Source organism: Monodon monoceros, unplaced genomic scaffold (assembly GCF_005190385.1).
Source record: "Monodon monoceros isolate NGI ecotype Baffin Bay Population unplaced genomic scaffold, NGI_Narwhal_1 Super_Scaffold_1, whole genome shotgun sequence".
NCBI classification, from domain to species: domain Eukaryota; kingdom Metazoa; phylum Chordata; class Mammalia; order Artiodactyla; family Monodontidae; genus Monodon; species Monodon monoceros.
In genome coordinates, this window is record NW_021703765.1 from 60,760,212 (window position 1) to 60,778,911 (window position 18,700).

The 18,700-nt window shown below is 51.2% G+C and overlaps 1 protein-coding gene across 7 annotated transcripts in view; it reads left to right on the top strand.

Moving 5' to 3' along the window:
- Positions 1 to 18,700, top strand: part of LOC114894921 (protein HIRA) — a 74,375-nt gene that overhangs the window by 25,658 nt on the left and 30,017 nt on the right. For all 7 annotated transcript variants that reach the window (XM_029222106.1, XM_029222096.1, XM_029222124.1 and 4 more), the window contains 9 exons: positions 779 to 939; positions 2,627 to 2,794; positions 3,276 to 3,389; positions 5,119 to 5,189; positions 5,755 to 5,860; positions 7,698 to 7,913; positions 8,769 to 8,854; positions 15,123 to 15,320; positions 16,967 to 17,128. In XM_029222106.1, coding sequence (XP_029077939.1) covers positions 779 to 939; positions 2,627 to 2,794; positions 3,276 to 3,389; positions 5,119 to 5,189; positions 5,755 to 5,860; positions 7,698 to 7,913; positions 8,769 to 8,854; positions 15,123 to 15,320; positions 16,967 to 17,128 — 1,282 coding nt within the window. The remainder of the gene's footprint in view (positions 1 to 778; positions 940 to 2,626; positions 2,795 to 3,275; positions 3,390 to 5,118; positions 5,190 to 5,754; positions 5,861 to 7,697; positions 7,914 to 8,768; positions 8,855 to 15,122; positions 15,321 to 16,966; positions 17,129 to 18,700) is intronic.

Genomic DNA, 18,700 nt, shown 5'->3' on the forward strand with positions numbered 1-18,700 from the left:
CCCCAGCCAGCTGCCCTTGAGGGTGCGCCCTCCCACTCCGGGCTCTGGCCTCAGCCCAGTAGCCGTCTCCTCTGTGATGCCCTCGAGCATGAGCAGGCTATTAGATCCAGTTTTGCAGATCAGTTTTTCTGTTAACGTGTTTGAAGTCCCTACGATGGCAGAGCCTGGAATGGCACTGCGGTTTGCAGCCAGTGAGATGCTTCTAGTCCCTGCCTGGTGACAGGAGCGTGTTCTTCTCATAGGCTCAGGTCCCGGTCACTTGCTCTCTTCATAAGCTTCAGCCGTGTTTGGGGACTCGGCCCAGCCACCGTGGCTGGGGTGTCATTCAGCTTACAGCTCTCTGGGGTCCAAGCTCCCTCCCCTTTGTCCTCAGTGATGACGAGCAGAGGACTCACTCAGCGCAGGGCCCGGTCCCCCAGGGAGGGGCACATCGGGAGGGCTCGGATGGGCACGGGCTCCTGTCTGGAAAGGAAATCATGGGCAGGGCTGCGGCTGCCGGCAAGGTGAGGCGGCGCATTTCAGCTCTGGCCCTGGCTGCCTGCCCCTCTGAGGGCATGTGCAGCCTCATCCCATACATGTCAGCTTGGCTGGAGGGAAATGGGTGGTGCCCACCTCCTGGGTGAGAACAGACTCTTCTGCTTGTGCCCAGGGGTGGGGCTGACCAGGGCAACTCCTGAAGCCCCTTCTGTTGGCCGGCCGACCCGTGGCCCGTTTCTAGACAGAGTCACTGTTTTCCCCTTGGTAATGCCTTTCCAACCTCACTTATTTGTCCTCACAGAAATCCTAGCTACTCTGAGAGGCCATTCTGGCCTGGTGAAGGGCCTGACTTGGGACCCTGTTGGTAAATACATTGCCTCTCAAGCCGACGACCGCAGCCTGAAGGTGTGGAGGACGCTGGACTGGCAGTTAGAGACCAGCATCACCAAGCCTTTCGATGAGGTAAGAGGCCTGGCAGGTCCCCCACTCCCGCCCCCTGCCTCCCGCACGGAGCAGGGGCTGCCTGGGGTCCAGACGTGGTCGGGGAGCCCAGAGTCAGGTGATGAAAATCGTTCACTTCTCAGAAGCTATTAAACATCCACCTTTGTAGTGAAAAGGCTTGTAGGTGTTAAAGCTGAAGAGTTTACAGCACGCTGCCCCTTGGGGTGTGGGGGACGTAGAGGGTGGAGGAGGCTCTTGTGTCTTCCTGAGGGCGCTGGGCCGTGCTTGCTGACCTTCGCTCTGCAGGCCAGCCGGCTCCTGTGGAAGGCGTTAACAGTCCAGTTTGCAAAACATCTGGAGCTTGGACTGCACTGGCTTGTGTAGTATTTTACCATCTCTTCCCTCATTTGAGTTCTGATTTCACGTGGGACCAGAGCTCAAGGTCGCCACTATTCAGTGGACATTTCTTGAGTGCCTCCTGTGTGTACGGCTGTCCTGAGTACAGGAAATGAACGTGGATTGAGATGGAGTTATCCAGAGTGGGCAGAAATGGCTGGGGGTAGGTGGTGGTCACGTCAGAGAGGGCTTCTTGGAGGAAGGGACCTGAGTACGAAGTTTTGCAGGAAGAATAGACACCTGCCCACTGGTCAGGGCTGGCTGTGGAGAAAAGTGGGTATCACATGTTCAGCTGTCCCCCAACCCACAGAAGTTCCTGAACTGGATCCATGAGCCTGGTCCTTACCTCACTTAGTTCTGCCCTCCTTGGCAGCCACCTAGTGTGAGAGGACATGGGCTGCAGGCCTTGTGGAGAGCCACTGGGCTCCTGGGGCGGCTGCGGGGGGTGGGGGGCGCAGGCAGGACAGGAATGTTTGGAATCCTGCAGGAGCTGGCAGCACTCTTCAGCCTCTGGGGGGGCTGTCCTGCCTTGGCTTGGACCTGGCTGGCAGTGGAGGCAGGTGTGTCCCCATGCTGCGCTCGGGCCCTGCCCTGTCCTGCCTTCCCCAAGGGCTGCGCAGCCTGGATCTTAACCCCTAAGCCTTTCCGACTGCCCTGGACTGACCTTGACCTTCAGGGGCTGGCTTTTAGCCAATGTCATCTCACTTTGCAGGAGGCATGGTGTGAAGAGGTGCCCTGCCTCTGCCTGGGTCAGGGGAACAGTGCCTTTCTCTTGTGCCATTTATGGTTTCTATGGACTTTACAAACCTCTTCTCCTTGGCTGGTGGCGTCACCAGGCTTTGGGCGAGGAGACAGGATCCAGAGAGCAGGTGGGGCCTGGTGGTCACTGTCTGCAGTGCAGAGAGAGGCTTGTGACCAGGCTTCCGAGGGTCAGCAGTGCTCTTTCTCTGCAGCAACACGTGGTCTGCAAACCTCCTGTGGGGTTCCCCAGTGCTGGGTAGGAGAAGGGGTCTGTGGTCAGATAGATTTGGCCCAGATAGGGTTGACAGTGGAAAGAGGTGGCCGTCCAGCCGTCCCCTCAGCCTGTGCCGCCGTGCAGTGGGGGAGGGTAGAATGGCGCCCCTACCGGTCTCCTGACGGCCCCGCTGTCAGCTCACCCAGAGAGACTGGAGTCAAGCTGGCCGTGTAGCCAGCAGCTTGGGCGTGCTCCACCATCGTGCATTTGTACATCAGAGCTCAGTTTGATTCCTGGGGCCAATTTTGGTCACAGAGTTGGCCTTGGGCTCCTTTCAAGCACAGACGTTTCTTGCAGTGTGGAGGGACGACCCACGTGTTGCGGCTCAGCTGGTCCCCTGACGGGCACTACCTGGTGTCTGCCCACGCCATGAACAACTCCGGCCCCACCGCCCAGATCATCGAACGGGAGGGCTGGAAGACCAACATGGACTTTGTCGGGCACCGGAAAGCTGTGACTGTCGTGGTGAGTCCACTTGGCCTCAGGTTGGCCAGCCATCAGCGCCGCCCTAAGTGGGACCCTTAGAACCTGGGCAGTGCTGTGCTCCCCCGTCCTGGGTCATGTGTTGGACTGAGATGGCGGCCTCTGAGATTCAGCACACGTTAGGTTCTTGTTTCATTTTAAATACTTAATGTTTCAATATTTTAAACTAGTTATACAAAATAGAATACATACCCATGTGCTTTATTGGCAAATGGACGTGATGAATATGAAGTTAATATTTTATTTAACGTGATGAATGTCACCAGAACCAGACTTTGATTAGGACACGTGTCATCCTCGGCACAAGGCCTGCTGGGTAGCTGTGAAAGCGCAATGACGCGTGCCGGTGCCCGGGGCTGGGGGACGCCTGCTGGGCTGGGATCCTGGTATGTCTCATATTTGGCGTAGGGTGTGTGCTTAATGCTTGATTAATTACTAATTAACCCTTGTTACTTGGTTTTAGAAATTCAACCCAAAAATCTTCAAGAAGAAGCAGAAGAACGGGAGCTCTGCAAAGCCCAGTTGCCCATACTGCTGCTGTGCTGTCGGCAGCAAGGACCGCTCGCTCTCTGTCTGGGTGAGCCCTACTGTGAGCTCGCTGCTCTGCGGGGAGGGGGTGCCTGAAAGAGGAGAGACCCCCCACTTCTGGTGGTGCTCAGTGAGTGTTTCTGCCCTGAACCTGGGCCTGGCCAGGAGAGGCCACCCTGCCACCCAGCCAGAGCAGCTCTTGTGTCCAGACCCAGATCATACCTTCAGTAGCCAGGGCCACAGCTGGCATATTGTGTTGGCTTTCCTTTAAAAGAACTTTGTGTAGATATAGAACCTCCATAGTGGATCTACCTGAAGTACACAGCTCAGTGCATCTGTCGTCAGGCGTGTTTACTTCCGTGTAACTATTGCCCCGGAACGCTCCCTGCCCCTTCCCTGTCAGGACCCTGCCCGCAGCGCCCCCTCAGCCAGGGCAGCAGCACTAAGGATGTCTGTCACATGGATGAGCTTTGCCTGTTTCTGGACTTTATATGAATGGAGTCATGCAGTGTTTACTTTTTTGCATCTTGTGTTCTTTTCACTTGGCGTAAAGTGGTTGAGCTTTGTGTGTGTTGCGTTAACAATAGTTTATTCCTTATCATTGATTTCCCCATAAGCAGTGTGGATTTGAAGTTGTAGATTTGGAGGTTATCCTTTGGCTGCATTTAGGACAGTTGCTTCTCACAGAGCAATCCTGTGACCCCATTTCAGACCCTGGACCTCGTGCGTCCTAGGCGGTTCAGGCGCATTCTTCTGGGCTCGCCTGGGCCTGGGCTCCATCCCTGGTACTTTGACCAAAACATCACTGACGGGTCAGGTGTTGACAGAGGTCCCAGGTTTCTGGGGGGTCTGTAGGCATGTCTGTGGAAGGAAGGCCAGGCTGGTTCTCTTTGGGGAGTAGAACTAGGATGGGGCAAGGTTCTCATGGGTTCCAGGTGCTCAGATTCCAGTCCCAACCTCAGGACTAGGGCTGTCTTAGCGCCTCCTGCCCTCAAGGCATGTTCCCACCCCAGCCCGCCACCCAGGGCCTCAGGACCAGTGGGCAGGACAGGCAGGCCCTGTGTGTGAGAGCTATGCCTGCTGCTGCTGTGGGAGTGTGGACATGTGCTCAGCCATGTGAGGGGACCAGATGACCCACATGCACGTGGGGAAGGCAGCGGGTACGGTCCCCAGACATAGGTTTTCACAGGATGTTGATGACACACTCATTCTGCATTAAATGAAAAAGCAGGCAACCGTGTGCCTTACTTTAAAGAATAAAATATTTGTCCAAGACGGAAGAGAGGAAGAGTGTTAATAGTGGCTACCCTGGGGCCTGGGTCAGGGCAGCATGAACCTGTGTGGTGCGTGGCACTGATCACATGGAGCCTTGGATATGTGTATGCACCTGAACGTGAGCCTTGAGAAGGGGTGCTAGGTTCTCTCTGAGGCTGTTTTCCTGTCCTGGGACCTGCCTTTGCTGCTGCATTCCCTGCCCAGGCCTTGGCATCGCATCCCTGTTCAGTAGGCCTTCTAGAACCCCCTCCTCCATTGCTGGTCTTGTGTGTATACAGCTGTCTGCCCTGCCAGGCCCGAAGGGGCAGACCCCATGCTGGCACACGTGTCTTTGGCAGGCGTGGGTTCCAGAGTCTCCGTGGTGGCTGTCTGAGTAGAGCTGAAGACACCCTACGTGTCAGCACAGCTCAGACCAAGCCTTCTGGGTCTGGTGGCGGCAGCTGAGCAGAGTGGACACAGAGGGCCTCATTCATTCATTAACCTTTGCCGCCCTTTCCTTCCAGCTCACGTGTCTAAAACGGCCTTTGGTTGTCATCCATGAGCTGTTTGACAAATCCATCATGGACATTTCCTGGTAAGATGGATTCTCGATTCGAGGCTTGGTCTAGGAAAGGAGGAGCCACATGTTGGAGCTCAAGGCCTCCTGGGTGTGATTAGGGTTGGGCAGCCAGGATCCCAGGTGTCGCAGCCAGGACAGACCCCAGGGTGCTGTGCTCCTGGCCCTACTGGAAACCCCTGCTCAGACAGACTGGTGTTCGTCTGGGAAGGAGAGTGCATGATCCTGGTTGCACTTGGCTCTGTCGCTGCGTGAATCAGAGTAGTGCGGCTGTGGAAGCCGCTTGTTTCATGCTTCTCAGCGACCTCATTTAAATGTGCACTCCCTCGCAGTTGTTTTTTAATGGTTTCAAAAATGAGCTAAATGAACATGAAACTCTTACAAAGCACAGGGTGAGAGATACTCTGTACTTGTGCTGAGAACTAAAGGGCCCAGAGCTCTGTAGAATGGGAATGTCGCCCCGACCTCCGCCTCCCCATGAGCGCGTGGGGGCCTCTCCCGAGACTTTGCCTCCCCCGGGCCACTCCGTGGCGGGCGAGCACTGCAGGGCTTGCGCCTGGCTGCTGATGGCCATCTTTTCCAGGACTCTGAACGGGCTGGGCATCCTGGTGTGCTCCATGGACGGCTCTGTGGCGTTCCTGGATTTCTCCCAGGACGAGCTCGGAGACCCCCTGAGCGAGGAAGAGAAGGTAGGAGCACGGCCACGGCGGCTCTGAGGGACCTCCTCCTGTGACCTACACAGACACATTGTTTCCTGAAGCATTCCTGGTCCTTTGCCTCTTGTATATTATAATCCTTGTCTTCTCTACAAGAGAGATTTAATTTAAAATGAACCTCTATTCATGTCAGAAATCCATTCTATTGGGTTGGCCAAAAAATTCCTTTGGGTTTTTCCATAACATCTTGCGGAAAATAGAATTGAGTAAACCCGGGCATCTCCTCTTGAGCTGATAGCCACCCTGGGAGGTGTTCACGCTGGGAGAGTGGGAGTGGCTGCCAGGGCTGCTCACGTCCCTTCTCCATTGTCCTTCGCTAACGTACTGGCCTCGGGTCAGCAGTTACAACAATGTTAGCAGTCCTTTCCTAGCACTTACTGTGTGCCAGAACCAGGGCCACGTTTCTTCACTTAAATTACACAAAACCCCTCCAGGCAGGACTGGTCCTGTTTCACTGAGGAGAATAGCATGTGACCCTGAGGTCTGAGAGTGGAAGCATGAGCCCATCCGCAGCCTTGGGGCCAGGCCTCCTCTCCGCCATGCTCTGCCCAGGACAGGGTGGCCAGTGCTCATCCTCAGGGACTTGGTGACAGGCACTACTTTCCCTGCCTCAGACTAGGAGCCTGCCTTCCCGCAAGTTGGTCCACACCAGTATGTGGGGGCAAGAGGCTCCGAGAGCCCAGGGCAGGCGGCAGCTCTCCCCTCAGGGTGCCATTGCTGCTGGGAGACCCCTCTTAGGCTTCTGTGGGGACCCCCACTACAATGTTACCCCTTGGGCTTCAGAGTTGGCCTCGCTCACCACAATGGACTGGCCTGGCGCCCACGGTCACTTGTCAGTGGGGGGACAAGTGTGTCCGCAGCCCCAGCTCTTCCCTCCACCAGTCACTGTCGTCAGGTGACCTCCCCTCTCCTTAGAGAGTCGTAACCCGTCTTGGATGCAGGCAGGGCCCCTGCATTTGAGGAACAGTAGGGCCGAACTCCGAATCCTGCCTTGAGATTCCAGGGGTGCCGGGGAGGGAGTTTTGGCCACAGGCAGGCACTCCAGGTCCTACGGAGTGGGCCCCAAAGCTGCCCGCCCAGTATCCTTCCTGTGAGGCAGGTGTCCTACTGACCTCTGCTTTGGTCATTAGCACACCATGTGCAAGTCTGCTCCTTGTCACACTGGCCACTCCAGTGTGCTGGGGCCACCGTCCCTGCCCTCACACAGCCTGGCTTGTGGCACAGGGCTGCCGAGACCAGGGAAGGTGGGGCTGGCCCTGCTCGGAAGGGTCAGGACGTGTTGGGGGCAATGCGGGCAGAGAAGGGTTCCCCTAGGCCTGCGTGCCAGGCCTTTCCTTGCTCTCAGGGGCTCTGTTAGCGGCCCCATGGCGACCTCCAGCCACGTGGAGCAGATGGCTGCAGCTGGAGCAGGGAAAGCAGCTCTGGGTTTCAGTGTCTGATTCCCAAGAAGCGTTTGGGGTCCTTGGAGTGATTTAATAGCCTTACATTAGTAATTTGAATGTCATAATTTCAGTTCAGCAAATGTTTGTTGCTGTTTGTTCTGCACCAGACCTGCTGTAGGTGTTTTCCTGAGGGTTACACATCTACTTTCATCCCTGAAGGCTGTAAACATCGAGGGAGGGTACAAGGCCTCTCCTGAGTCATCTAAACAGGCAAACAGGGTGGGAGGTTTCAAGAGAGCCAGCATCCAGGGCTCCGGGACCCTGCCCAGGGGTCTCTCGCTCTGAGCCGGGGGCCAGCACGCAGCTTGCCCACTGGTGGGCAGTGTCCCGGCCAGTTTGTTGCACTTCCCTCTCTCTGCCTTCTCTAGAGCCGCATCCATCAGTCCACCTACGGCAAAAGTTTGGCCATCATGACCGAGACCCAGCTCTCCACCGCCGTCATCGAGAACCCTGAGATGCTCAAGTACCAGCGGAGGCAGCAGCAGCAGCAGCTGGACCAGAAGGGCTCTGCGGCCAGAGAGACGGGCTCCACTACCTCGGTTGCTGGCGTCGTCAACGGGGAGAGTCTGGAGGACATCAGGAAGGTGAGGGCTGGGCCCAGCGGCACTGAGGACACAGGCACGTGCCCAGGGGCGGCACAAGGCCAGGAGGGCAAGAGGCCATCTAAACAGTGCACAGACATGGGCAGGGAGCTGGGAGCCAGCAGGGGGCCACTCGGCCTTGTTGCCCTTGTCTGCGTGTGGCAGCAGTGGGGCCCAGGGCACCTTATCAAAGGCCCCGCCCCAAGGAGATCCAGAGGAGAGCATCCTTTGGGGGAACTTCAAACCTCACCTCTAGCCTTTCTAGGAGATTCTAGATACTGAGAACAGTGGGTTTCAGGCTCTGCCCTCAAGAGACATCTGTTGACTCCCCCTTCTTCCTCTGGAAGCCCATGTTTCCCTGGGGGGTCGGGGTGGAGATGGGAAGGGAACAGGACAGATGTTGGGAGCTAAAACCCTCTCCGGGAGCTTGTGCAGGGTGTCACACTCCCCAGGTGGTTCAGACACAGTGTGTGACAAACCCTGGGCTTCATTGAAAGAAAGTTTGAAATTGTGGCATAGAGACAGGGGTCTCATCTGTTAGCTCCCTTGTTTAGCCCCATGGCTGCTGGGTGCATGTGGCTGGCCAGGCATGTGCTCACCGCTCCGGGAACCTGGCCAGGTGGGAATTGGAGATAGAAAGGAAAATGTTGGAGCTGGTTCACCTGGGAGTGTCTGTCTTTGATGCCTTACTGTCGAGCACACACCCTGATAAAAACGCTTATTCTTTGATGAGTGGCTTAGTTTAGTTGTATCTGAAAGGCCACAGAGGAGTTAGATACATTTCATTAGAAGTCTTATTTGTTGGTATTTGGAGATTCAGAAATGTTTCCATTCCTTTATGTCTCTCTACTTTGCCAGAATCTTTTAAAGAAACAAGTTGAGACTCGGACGGCAGATGGTCGGAGGAGAATCACGCCTCTCTGCATAGCACAGCTGGACACCGGGTACTCGTTCACTCACCGAGCTTTCTGTGGCCTTCTCTGGGAGGTCTTCCTCTCTCCTTTCGCCAGGTAGCACTATCATAACCAGGACTTCACAGGCTCTTGGGCCAGCCTCACCCACAGAGTCTGGAAGTGAGTTGATTCCAGCTTCCCAGCATCCTCAAAGCCTTGCGCTACTGCAGAGCCCTGTGCACACCTGATGGTGGTGCAGGCGGGTGGGGAGGCTGGCCCTGCTTTGTTGAAGATACCAGGGAGAGAAAAGTCAGACTGATTTTTTTTTTTTCTGTTTCTCTTTCCACTTTTATAGCCTTCTCTTTCTGATTAAGAAAGGAATATGTACACATTGTGGAAAACAGTAAAAGCACAAAGATACGATCACTGTTAACGTTTTGGTGTCCGTATCTCCTATTTGTTCCTGTATCTTGACCTTGCATCCATTTTAATAACTCTCTGAAGCATTGGTTTGCTGACAGTCCAGGTGCCCTGCCTGTGAACGCACCATGATTTACTTAACCAGCCCCTTAACTGTGGACGTGTAGTTTGTACAGTGTTTTGTGATTGTAAATGAATCTCTGAGCACACCTGTGACTGTTCCCTCAGGACACTTCCCAGAAGTGGACTTGCTGGGTGAGGGGTAGATTTCCCTGATGGAGCAGAGAGGGACAGTGGATTCAGCTGGATTTGTCCTTGTCTTGGCATCTGTCATCAGGCTTGCTTTTGTATTGGTCATTCTCCCCAAAGTGAGGTATGTTGATTCAAAGGATGATAAGGCCCCATGTGAGAGGAATAGGCCGAACATCAAGATGACTTACTCTTTTCAGCGTGTCTACTCAGGGCACCACACACAGTAGTCCTCTGCATTTCCCACTAGTTCCTCCATGAGCTGTTCCAAATCTTCCCTGAAGTCTGCAGAGACCTTCAGTCACGTGATGGGCTGATGGCCTCCTCATGTCAGGTGTGCAAGTGCCAAGGACCTGGAGGGAAGTGACCTGACCAGGTAGAGCCAAAACCAACTTCCAGACTCCTCCCATAGAGTGGTTTTCCCTTGATCAAACCTTTTTCCCATTATGAACCTATGCAGAGAATGCCACCTGCCCACCTTTATTAGGACCAAGTGAAACCAAGTATGTGACAGTGCTTGAACATTTCAGAGCTTATGAGAATGAGGCTTGTAGAGGTGGTAGAAGTGGTGGTGGCACTTTTGTTCTGTGGATCCTTCCAGGTCTCACCTGGTGAGGAGGCAGAGGTGGTAGATGACTTCCTGCCTGGCCTTGAGCCAGCTTTCTGCCATGGGGCACATATTTCTGGCACTAGAACTTGATTCTTTTTTCCTCTTGATTCCCATGTCAAAACAAGTAGCAATGGAAGAGGTAATTATTAGCTTATCTAATCAAGAAAGAAAAGAGAAGTTGCACATATTTAAAATAGACATAAATGGGAAATAATCAAAGATGAAGAATAAATCGAAAGGGTGAAAGACATCTTTGCTGAACTCTGCAAATAAATTTGAAAGTGAATTATTTGGGGGAAAACAAAAATTACCAAAATTGAAGAAAATCTGTACAGATGAATTATTATAGAAGAAATAGAGGACACTGTCAAACAGTTAACCTATCAAAGGCCACCAGAGTAAGACGGCTTGACAGGAAAATTCTAACAGACTTTTAAAGAACAGCTCATTCTAATACTATTTAAAATATTCTAGTGCTTTGAAAAGAAGGAAAGCTTGCAAAATCTTTTTTTTTAATGAACACAATATTGAAATTTCATAATCAAAATGTGACAAAGATATAATAAATTTCTGATCAATCTTATTTCCAAATGTCAATGCAAAATCCTAAATAAAATCATAACAAACAGAATGTTACATGTGTTAAAATGCTAATACACTATAAACAAGTAAAATTTATTTCAGGAAAGCGAGATGCTTCAAATGATTTGGGGAAACTTAATTTACTCCTACATGTCAGTAGATCAAAATAAATAAATTATATGATCATCTCTGTAGGTGCTTAAGAGGCATTTTTATTAAACCCAACATCATTGTTATTTAAAACTCAGTTAAATGGGAACAGATAGATGTTTGTTAAACTTGTTAAACTATCTTATTTCAAATTAAATTTAAGAATTGAACACATGTCTACACCTGTGACTGTAATTTAACATTGTTCTAGAGATCCCAGCTCCTATGGTTAGTTAAGAGAAAGAAGAAATTAGAAAGGAGGTGGTAAATGTGTCATTAGTCAAAGATGGTATAATCTGCAAGAGAATCAACTGGAAAAACCACCATAGACAGTAAAAGAAGACAGTGAGATGACTGGGTGCAACATAGCAAGATCAATTAGCACCAGTTACCTTTAGAAGATGCAAAGGAAGAAATCACTTTCACAAATGTAGTACCTAGAATGTAACAAGAAATGGAGATCTTTATGAAGAAAAAATTTTAAACTCTACTGAGATACCTAAAAGAAAATTCACAGAAATGCATACCATTTATTAGATAGGATGTCTCGGTATCATAAAGATGACAAATCTCCCTCAGCCTATAAATGTAACATGAGCCAATACAAATAACCATAGGAGTTTTCAGCATCAGACAGCTGATTCTGAAATTCTGTGAAAAAGTGCATAGGAGTAGCTAAAATATTTCTGGAAAAGATTAATCAGGAAAGACTAGCCCCACTAGAAATTAAATCTTACAAGCTATAATAATTAAAATAGTGAGGTACTGACACATGAATAGAACAGTGGAATACAATAGAAAACTCAGAAATAGACTCAAATATTTATGAGAACTTTAAAGGTAATATTTTGCATCTGTGATGAATCATTACCTAATTCAATAAATGAAGTGAGGAAGTGATATTCTCTAGAAACAAAATTGAAGCCCTACAAGAATATGCAATGGAGAAAAGACAGTTTCTTCAGCAAGTGGTGTTGAGAAAGCTACACAGCCGCATGTAAATCAATGAAATTAGAACACTGCCTCACACCATATACAAAAATAACTCAAAATGGCTTAAAGACTTAAATATAAAACATGACACCATAAACTCCTAGAAGAGAACATAGGCAAAAATTCTCTGAGATAAATCGTACCAATGTTTTCTTCAGTCAGTCTTCCAAGGCAATAGAAATAAACACAAGGGCTTCCCTGGTGGTGCAGTGGTTAAGAATCTGCCTGCCAATGCAAGGGACACGGGTTTGAGCCCTGGCCCAGGAAGATCCCACATGCCGCAGAGCAACTAAACCCATGTGCCACAACTACTGAGCCTGAGCTCTAGAGCCTGCAAGTGACAACTGCTGAGCCCATGTGCCACAACTACTGAAGCCTGTGCACCTAGAACCCGTGCTCCGCAACAAGAGAAGCCCACGCACCACAACGAAGAGCAACCCCCACTCACTGCAACTAGAGAAAGCCCGCACACAGCAACGAAGACCCAACACAGCAAAAATAAAAAATAAATTTATTTTTAAAAAGAAATAAAAACAAAAATAGATAAACGGAACCTAATCAAACTTACAAGCTTTTGTACAGCAAAGGAAATCAGGAACAAAATGAAAAGACAGCCTACAAACTGGGAGAAAATATTTGCAAATGATGTGACCGACAAGGGCTTAATTTCAAAAATACAGAAACAGCTTATACAACTCAATAATAAAAAAACAACCCAATCGTGGGCTTCCCTGGTGGCGCAGTGGTTGAGAGTCCACCTGCTGATGCAGGGGACATGGGTTCGTACCCCGGTCCGGGCAGATCCCACATGCCACAGGGCGGCTGGGCCTGTCAGCCATGGCCGCTGGGACTGTGCATCCGGAGCCTGTGCTCCGCAACAGGAGAGGCCACAACAACAACAACAACAAAAAAAAAAAAACCCAATCGAAAAATGGGCAGAAGACCTAAACAGACATTTCTCCAAAGAAAACATACAGATGGCCAACAGAGACATGAAAGGATGCTCTACACCACTAATTATTAGAGAAATGCAAATCAAAACTACAGTGAAGAACCACCTCGCACTGGTCAGGATGGCCATGATTAAAAAGTCTACAAGTAACAAATGCTGGAAAGGGAGAAAAGTGAACCCTCCTACACTGCTGATGGGAATGTAAATTGGTGCAGCCACTATGGAGAATAGTATGGAGGTTCTTCAAAAAACTAAAGTAGAGTTGCCATGTGATCCACCAATCCCACTCCTGGGCATATATCTGGAGAAAGCAATAGTTCAAAAAGATACATACACCCCAGTATTCATAGCACACTATTCACAATAGCTGAGACATGGAAACAACCTAAATGTCCATCGACAGATGAATGGATAATGAGGATGTGGTTTATATACAATGGAATATTACTCAGCCATAAAAAAGAATGAAATAATGTCATTTGCAGGTACACGGATGGACCTAGCGATGGTCGTACTAAGTAAGTCAGAAAGAGAAAGACAAATACCATATGATATCACTTATATGTGGAATCTAAAATATGACACAAATGAACCTATCTACAAAACAGAAATAGATGCACAGAAATAGAGAGCGGACTTGTGGTTGCCAGCGGGGAGGTGGTGGGGGAGGGATGGATTGGGAGTTTGGGATTAGCAGATGCAAACTATTATATATAGGATGGATAAACAACAAGGTCCTACTGTGTAGCACAGGGAACTGTATTCAGAATCCTATGATAAACCGTAATGGAAGAGAATTTGTGTGTGTGTGTGTGTGTGTGTGTGTGTGTGCAACTGAATCACCTTGCTGTACAGCAGAAATTAACACAACATTGTAAATCAACTATACTTCAATAAAATAAATTTTAAAAAACATTTGGAGCCCTATCTCACGCATTAAAATTTTGCACAGCTCAGAAATTTTTGCAGAGAACATTCTGAACATCTCAGAGATTTTTTTTAATGTTTAACTTTTTTATTATTTAAAATTTTAGAATATTCCATAGAAGAATACTTTCATAATCTCAGAGGTAAAAAAAGTCTTCAAAACACAACATCCTAGGGAAAATATTTCCTGTCCATATAGGAATTTTTGAATATGTAAATAGGTCTTACAATCAATAATAAAGACCAATAACCAGATAGAACCATGGATGACAGATATGAACAAACAGCTCCCAAAAAAGGGAAATCAGATGTTTCTAGATGAAAAAATTTCAACCTTGCATCAAAATAATGGCAAATTAAAATTGTAGTAAGATACTATTTTTCATCTCTCAGATTATCAGGTATCAAGAAGTTGGTAAAGGGCTTCCCTGGTGGCACAGTGATTGAGAGTCCTCCTGCTGATGCAGGGGACACGGGTTCATGCCCCGGTCCGGGAAGATCCCACATGCCGCGGAGCAGCTAGGCCCGTGAACCATGGCTGCTGAGCCTGCGCGTCTGGAGCCTGTGCTCCGCAACGGGAGAGGCCACAACAGTGAGAGGCCTGCGTACCGCAAAAAAAAAAAAAAGTTGATAAAACCGTTGATGAGGGTTTGGGGAAATAGGTACCCACGCACGGCTTGTGAGGTGAACCTCAAAGCAGGACCCTTGAGAACTATTTATCCAAAATCATCGGTGAACATTCCATTTGCTGCTGCAGTTCCTTCTAGGAATTTATCCCACGTAACGTATGAAACAAGTGGGATGACAGTTACAACAGCAGGCGTCTCTGCGTGTGCCCCGTGTCATGCGCTACAGGAAGTACGTTAGTCCAGACAGCAGCCTCGTGGGGAGGGTCCTGTCATCTCTTTTGCAGACATGGTGGCTGAGGTGCCCAAGGCCTCAGAGCCTGTGCATGGCTGAGCCATGATACCCAGGGCCCTCAGCCGGCACACTGCAGTGTTTGTTACAGAAACACCGGGAAACCGTCCAGCTGTTCCTCACGAGAGGCTGGTTGGGTAAACCATGGCACGTCCACGCTGCCCATAATGAAAGGGAGGCCCACTCTGTGCACTGTGTTTCCCCAGCCCCAAGACACATTTGCACGTGGTAACACCTCTTGAGATCAGAGTACATCTTATCAGTGACACCTGACAGTTATAATCAGTCACAGTTTTTTTCTTTCTTAGTGGTTTATAAAGTACCAGTTCATCTTAGATCTAATTAAATGTCGTGTATGGAGTGATTTTAATTTCCTTTTTACTTTTCTGTAACTTGCATAGAAATTCTGCCACGAAAATACATCGCCATTGGACCCAGAAAAAAATTTGCTTAGGATGTGTAAGCACTCAACATGGTGCTCGACGTCCAAGGCTGACTTTTCTCCTTCTCGACAACAGGGACTTCTCCACGGCCTTCTTCAACAGCATCCCGCTCTCGGGTTCCCTGGCAGGCACCATGCTCACCTCTCACAGCAGCCCGCAGCTGCTGCCGCTGGACTCCAACACCCCCGTCCCCTTCAGCACCTCGAAGCCTTCCACAGAGCCTGTGGCGGCGACCGGCACCAGGCCTGCGGGTGATTCTGTCAGTAAGGACAGGTGAGTAGGTGCCAAGCTTGGTCCTGTACCTGGGCAAGTGCGGTTTGGACAGTTCCAGGGACACTTCGTGGCCTCTTCAGTAAAGAAAAGAGGCAGGTGCTTGGTTTCAGATGAGGGCCTGCTCAGAAGGGAGCCTTGATCAGGAGAGTCTGATGATTAGGGCCCTGAGGACTTCATGTCCTGCGGGAAGATGCAGTCCCAGGATGGGAATACTGAGGGTGGCAACTGGCCCGTGACACGTCACCTGTCACGGGGCCAGCCCACCTTCGGCCGGCCTGCTCATGTGCCACGGCACAGACTCCCCTTACACTCAGAATACATTTGCTCGGGGAGCCCATTGTCTTCACTGGCCATCACCTGGAAACCAAACTAGAAGTCTGAAAGGACCAGAGGAGCATGACTAAGAGCCAGGAGCCATTTGCCCAGCGCCTGCTCTGAGTGACGAGCTGTGCCAGGCCCGACGTCTGCAGGGGTTGATTGGTGGGTCCTCATCTCCGGGGAGGATCTAGGCTGGTAGGGGAAGAGGTAGCCACAGGGGTGCAGGGCTGATCCTCTGAGGGCCTTGGCAGGCAGGTCTCAGGAAGGCTTCTCAATTAGGCTGAGCCAGGGGATGGGGCTGGGGAGTAGGGGCAACAGCGAGAGCAGAGGCCTGGAGCCTGAAGAGTGGTGGGCGAGGGGAGGAAGGCTGGCTTCTCCCTGGAGTGGACACACAGGCGCTGGGACTTGCACCTTAGGAAACGACCAGCAGTGGGGCCCAAGTTTAGCTGCTGCACTGGCACACAACTGACACTGTCAACGTGACCCTCCATCACCAGGGACAGGGCCGTGCATTATCACAGCTCCTGCCTCTGGTGTCATGGCTGTGGAGGCATGCGCCAGACTTCGAGTGTCCCCTCTCCCTTGAGGGAAGAGAAGGGTATGGAGCAGCAAGACCAGTCAGGAAGCAGAGCATTGGGAGGAAGGGTGTCTGGGGAAGGACAGAACGCCAGGTTTGCAAAATGTTCAGCAGTTGGCCGTGCAGGTCCCAGGAGAGGAGGGGAGGGTCATACAGGTGCCTGCGGGCATCTGGCCTGGGGTCCAGCGGCGGGGAGGGCAGTTAGCCTGGATGTGGGCAGAGGAGGCCCCATGGCTTTGACCCAGCGTGTGGGATGTGCTGGGACAACGGAGCTGGCAAGCTCCAGCCTGAGCTCCCTTTCCTCTGTGGAGTCAGAGACACAGGGAGCACTTGGAGGAGAGCATAAAGGGTGTGTGATTGTCCCTGTGAGACCGTGGTCAGAGCTGGTGGTCAGAGCAGGTTGGGTGGAGCTGCTGTATTCAGGTTATGGAGACAGAGCTCTATGGTGAGGAAAAGGGGGTTGTAGGAACCGCTGTTGAGGCCTCATGCTACCCCCAGAAGCTCTGAGAACACTAAAGTGGTACGGGTGTGAGTGCGTTTGCTCACAGTCTTCTCAGAAAGCCAAACTCCCAGAACTTTAATATGTGAAGGTATTAAAGAAAGTTGGCAATAGTCGATTACGTCTTGAAATTATTTATGGAAGTTTGATATTTGTGCCCCATTCACTTGGCTCCAAGCCCCACAAATCCCGGACTCCCGGATCCTCAGTGGGTTGTGCTGATGTGGCCTTCCGTCTCCACCCCACCCCCAGCGTGAATGCGGCCTCTGCTCCCGCTGCACCGTCCCCCTCCATCCTCACAACCCCGTCCAAGATCGAACCTATGAAAGCATTCGACTCCCGATTCACGGAGCGCTCCAAAGCCACGCCGGGGGCTCCTGCCTTGGCCGGTTTGACCCTGACAGCTATGGAAAGGTAGGTGGTGGCTGTATGGGGCCCCAGAGATGGGGAGGGTACAGACTTGGGCCAGCCGTGCCATGTCCGCCTTCCTGTGAGGGTGCAGACTCCTGTCCCTCTGTATTCAGGAGCCACCACTCTGAGGAGAAAGGTGTGGCTGCTTCACGGAGCCATGGGGTGGGGGTGGGGGACCAAAGGGCAGAGGCACGAGGGCTGGTGGGTGCAGAGGCTGTGCTGAGATGGTCAGAGGGTGGAAGGCTCTGGTCCTGGCCTCTGCTCAGACTCTGACCAGGAGGTCGGGAGCTGAAATTAAAGTGATGGAGGGGAGGCCTCTGTGAGGTCCAACGGGCTTCTGAGCCCCTGCAGCATGTCCTCTGCACCTTCCTGAGTACAGGCAGCAGTCATGGGGAGGGGGACAGGAGTCCTCCTGAGGAGTCACACTGAGTGTTTCAGCCTCTGCTATTGACACAGAGCTTCTCTGCCTCCTGGGAGGGCCTCCTGCCGAGCCTGCTGTGGCACGGAGCTCACTGCCTGGTCCAGCAAGTCGAAGGCTGGGAGAGTCTGAGGGGGGGCCGGGCCACCTTCCTCCACACGGGCCAGGGCCTTGAGTGCCAACCTGGAGCTGTGACCCACTGCAAGGTGATTGGGCTCAGCATTACCATTAGCCACATCAGGGACGTGGGCCAGAGCCTCTTGCAGGAACCTCATGGCCAGAAGGTGCCCAGTGGAGGGAGCATCTGGGACGAGACCTGTCCTTGCTATGGACGGTGTCTTCGAGCTAAAGCCACACTGTACTGTCCCCGGGGCTTCACCCATGTTCTCAAAACTGCTTGTCTGAGTGGGATTCGTCCTTGGAGAATAAGCCCCAGAAGCCAGCATGGGACAGCTGTCCCTTCAGGTCAGCGGTGACTTTGGTGTGTGGTCTGCAGTGTGGTCGCGTCTGTTTTATACAGGTGTTTCATGTGATCTTTTTACCCAGCAATTTTTCTGCCCAGCAGTATAGAGGATCTGAAACCTCCTTGCTGCTAAACATTCTGAAATGCTGGATGAAACGTAACATGTCCCTAAAGTATGTGACTAGTTCACAAGAAAGTAAGTGAAGTCCCTAGGAGCCAAAATCTAAGAGTGAACAAAACAACCAGAGCAGTGGGTGTTAGACCAGGAGGTTACTGGCCTGGTGAACAAGGACCTTGAGTTTTAATGGCCACACAGATTTGAGACAGGGCCTTAGGCCTGAACCACGTAGGGATTGGAACCTAAGACACTAGCATGAAGTCAAGCTGCTTAAAAAAGTGTACCTCCAGTGAGAGGGGGACTAGAAGAAACCTGACTGACAGCATAGGAACATGGCCAGAGCCTGAATGTCTCAGCCTGCCCTCTGAGTTAGGAAAACAGTCTTCCCCTGAGGCTGTGTCACCACAGGCCTGCCCTCAAGTGGATTGGAGGTCACTTTAACACTACCTCTGTCATCTGGAAATCACCAAGCCAAGAACTGGACACAAAAGAAGATTCTAGTCTAATTGACACCCCAGAGGCACTTGGCAAAGCAAATATAAATCCATCCTGACCCCAGGGGGTACTGTGTTCCCA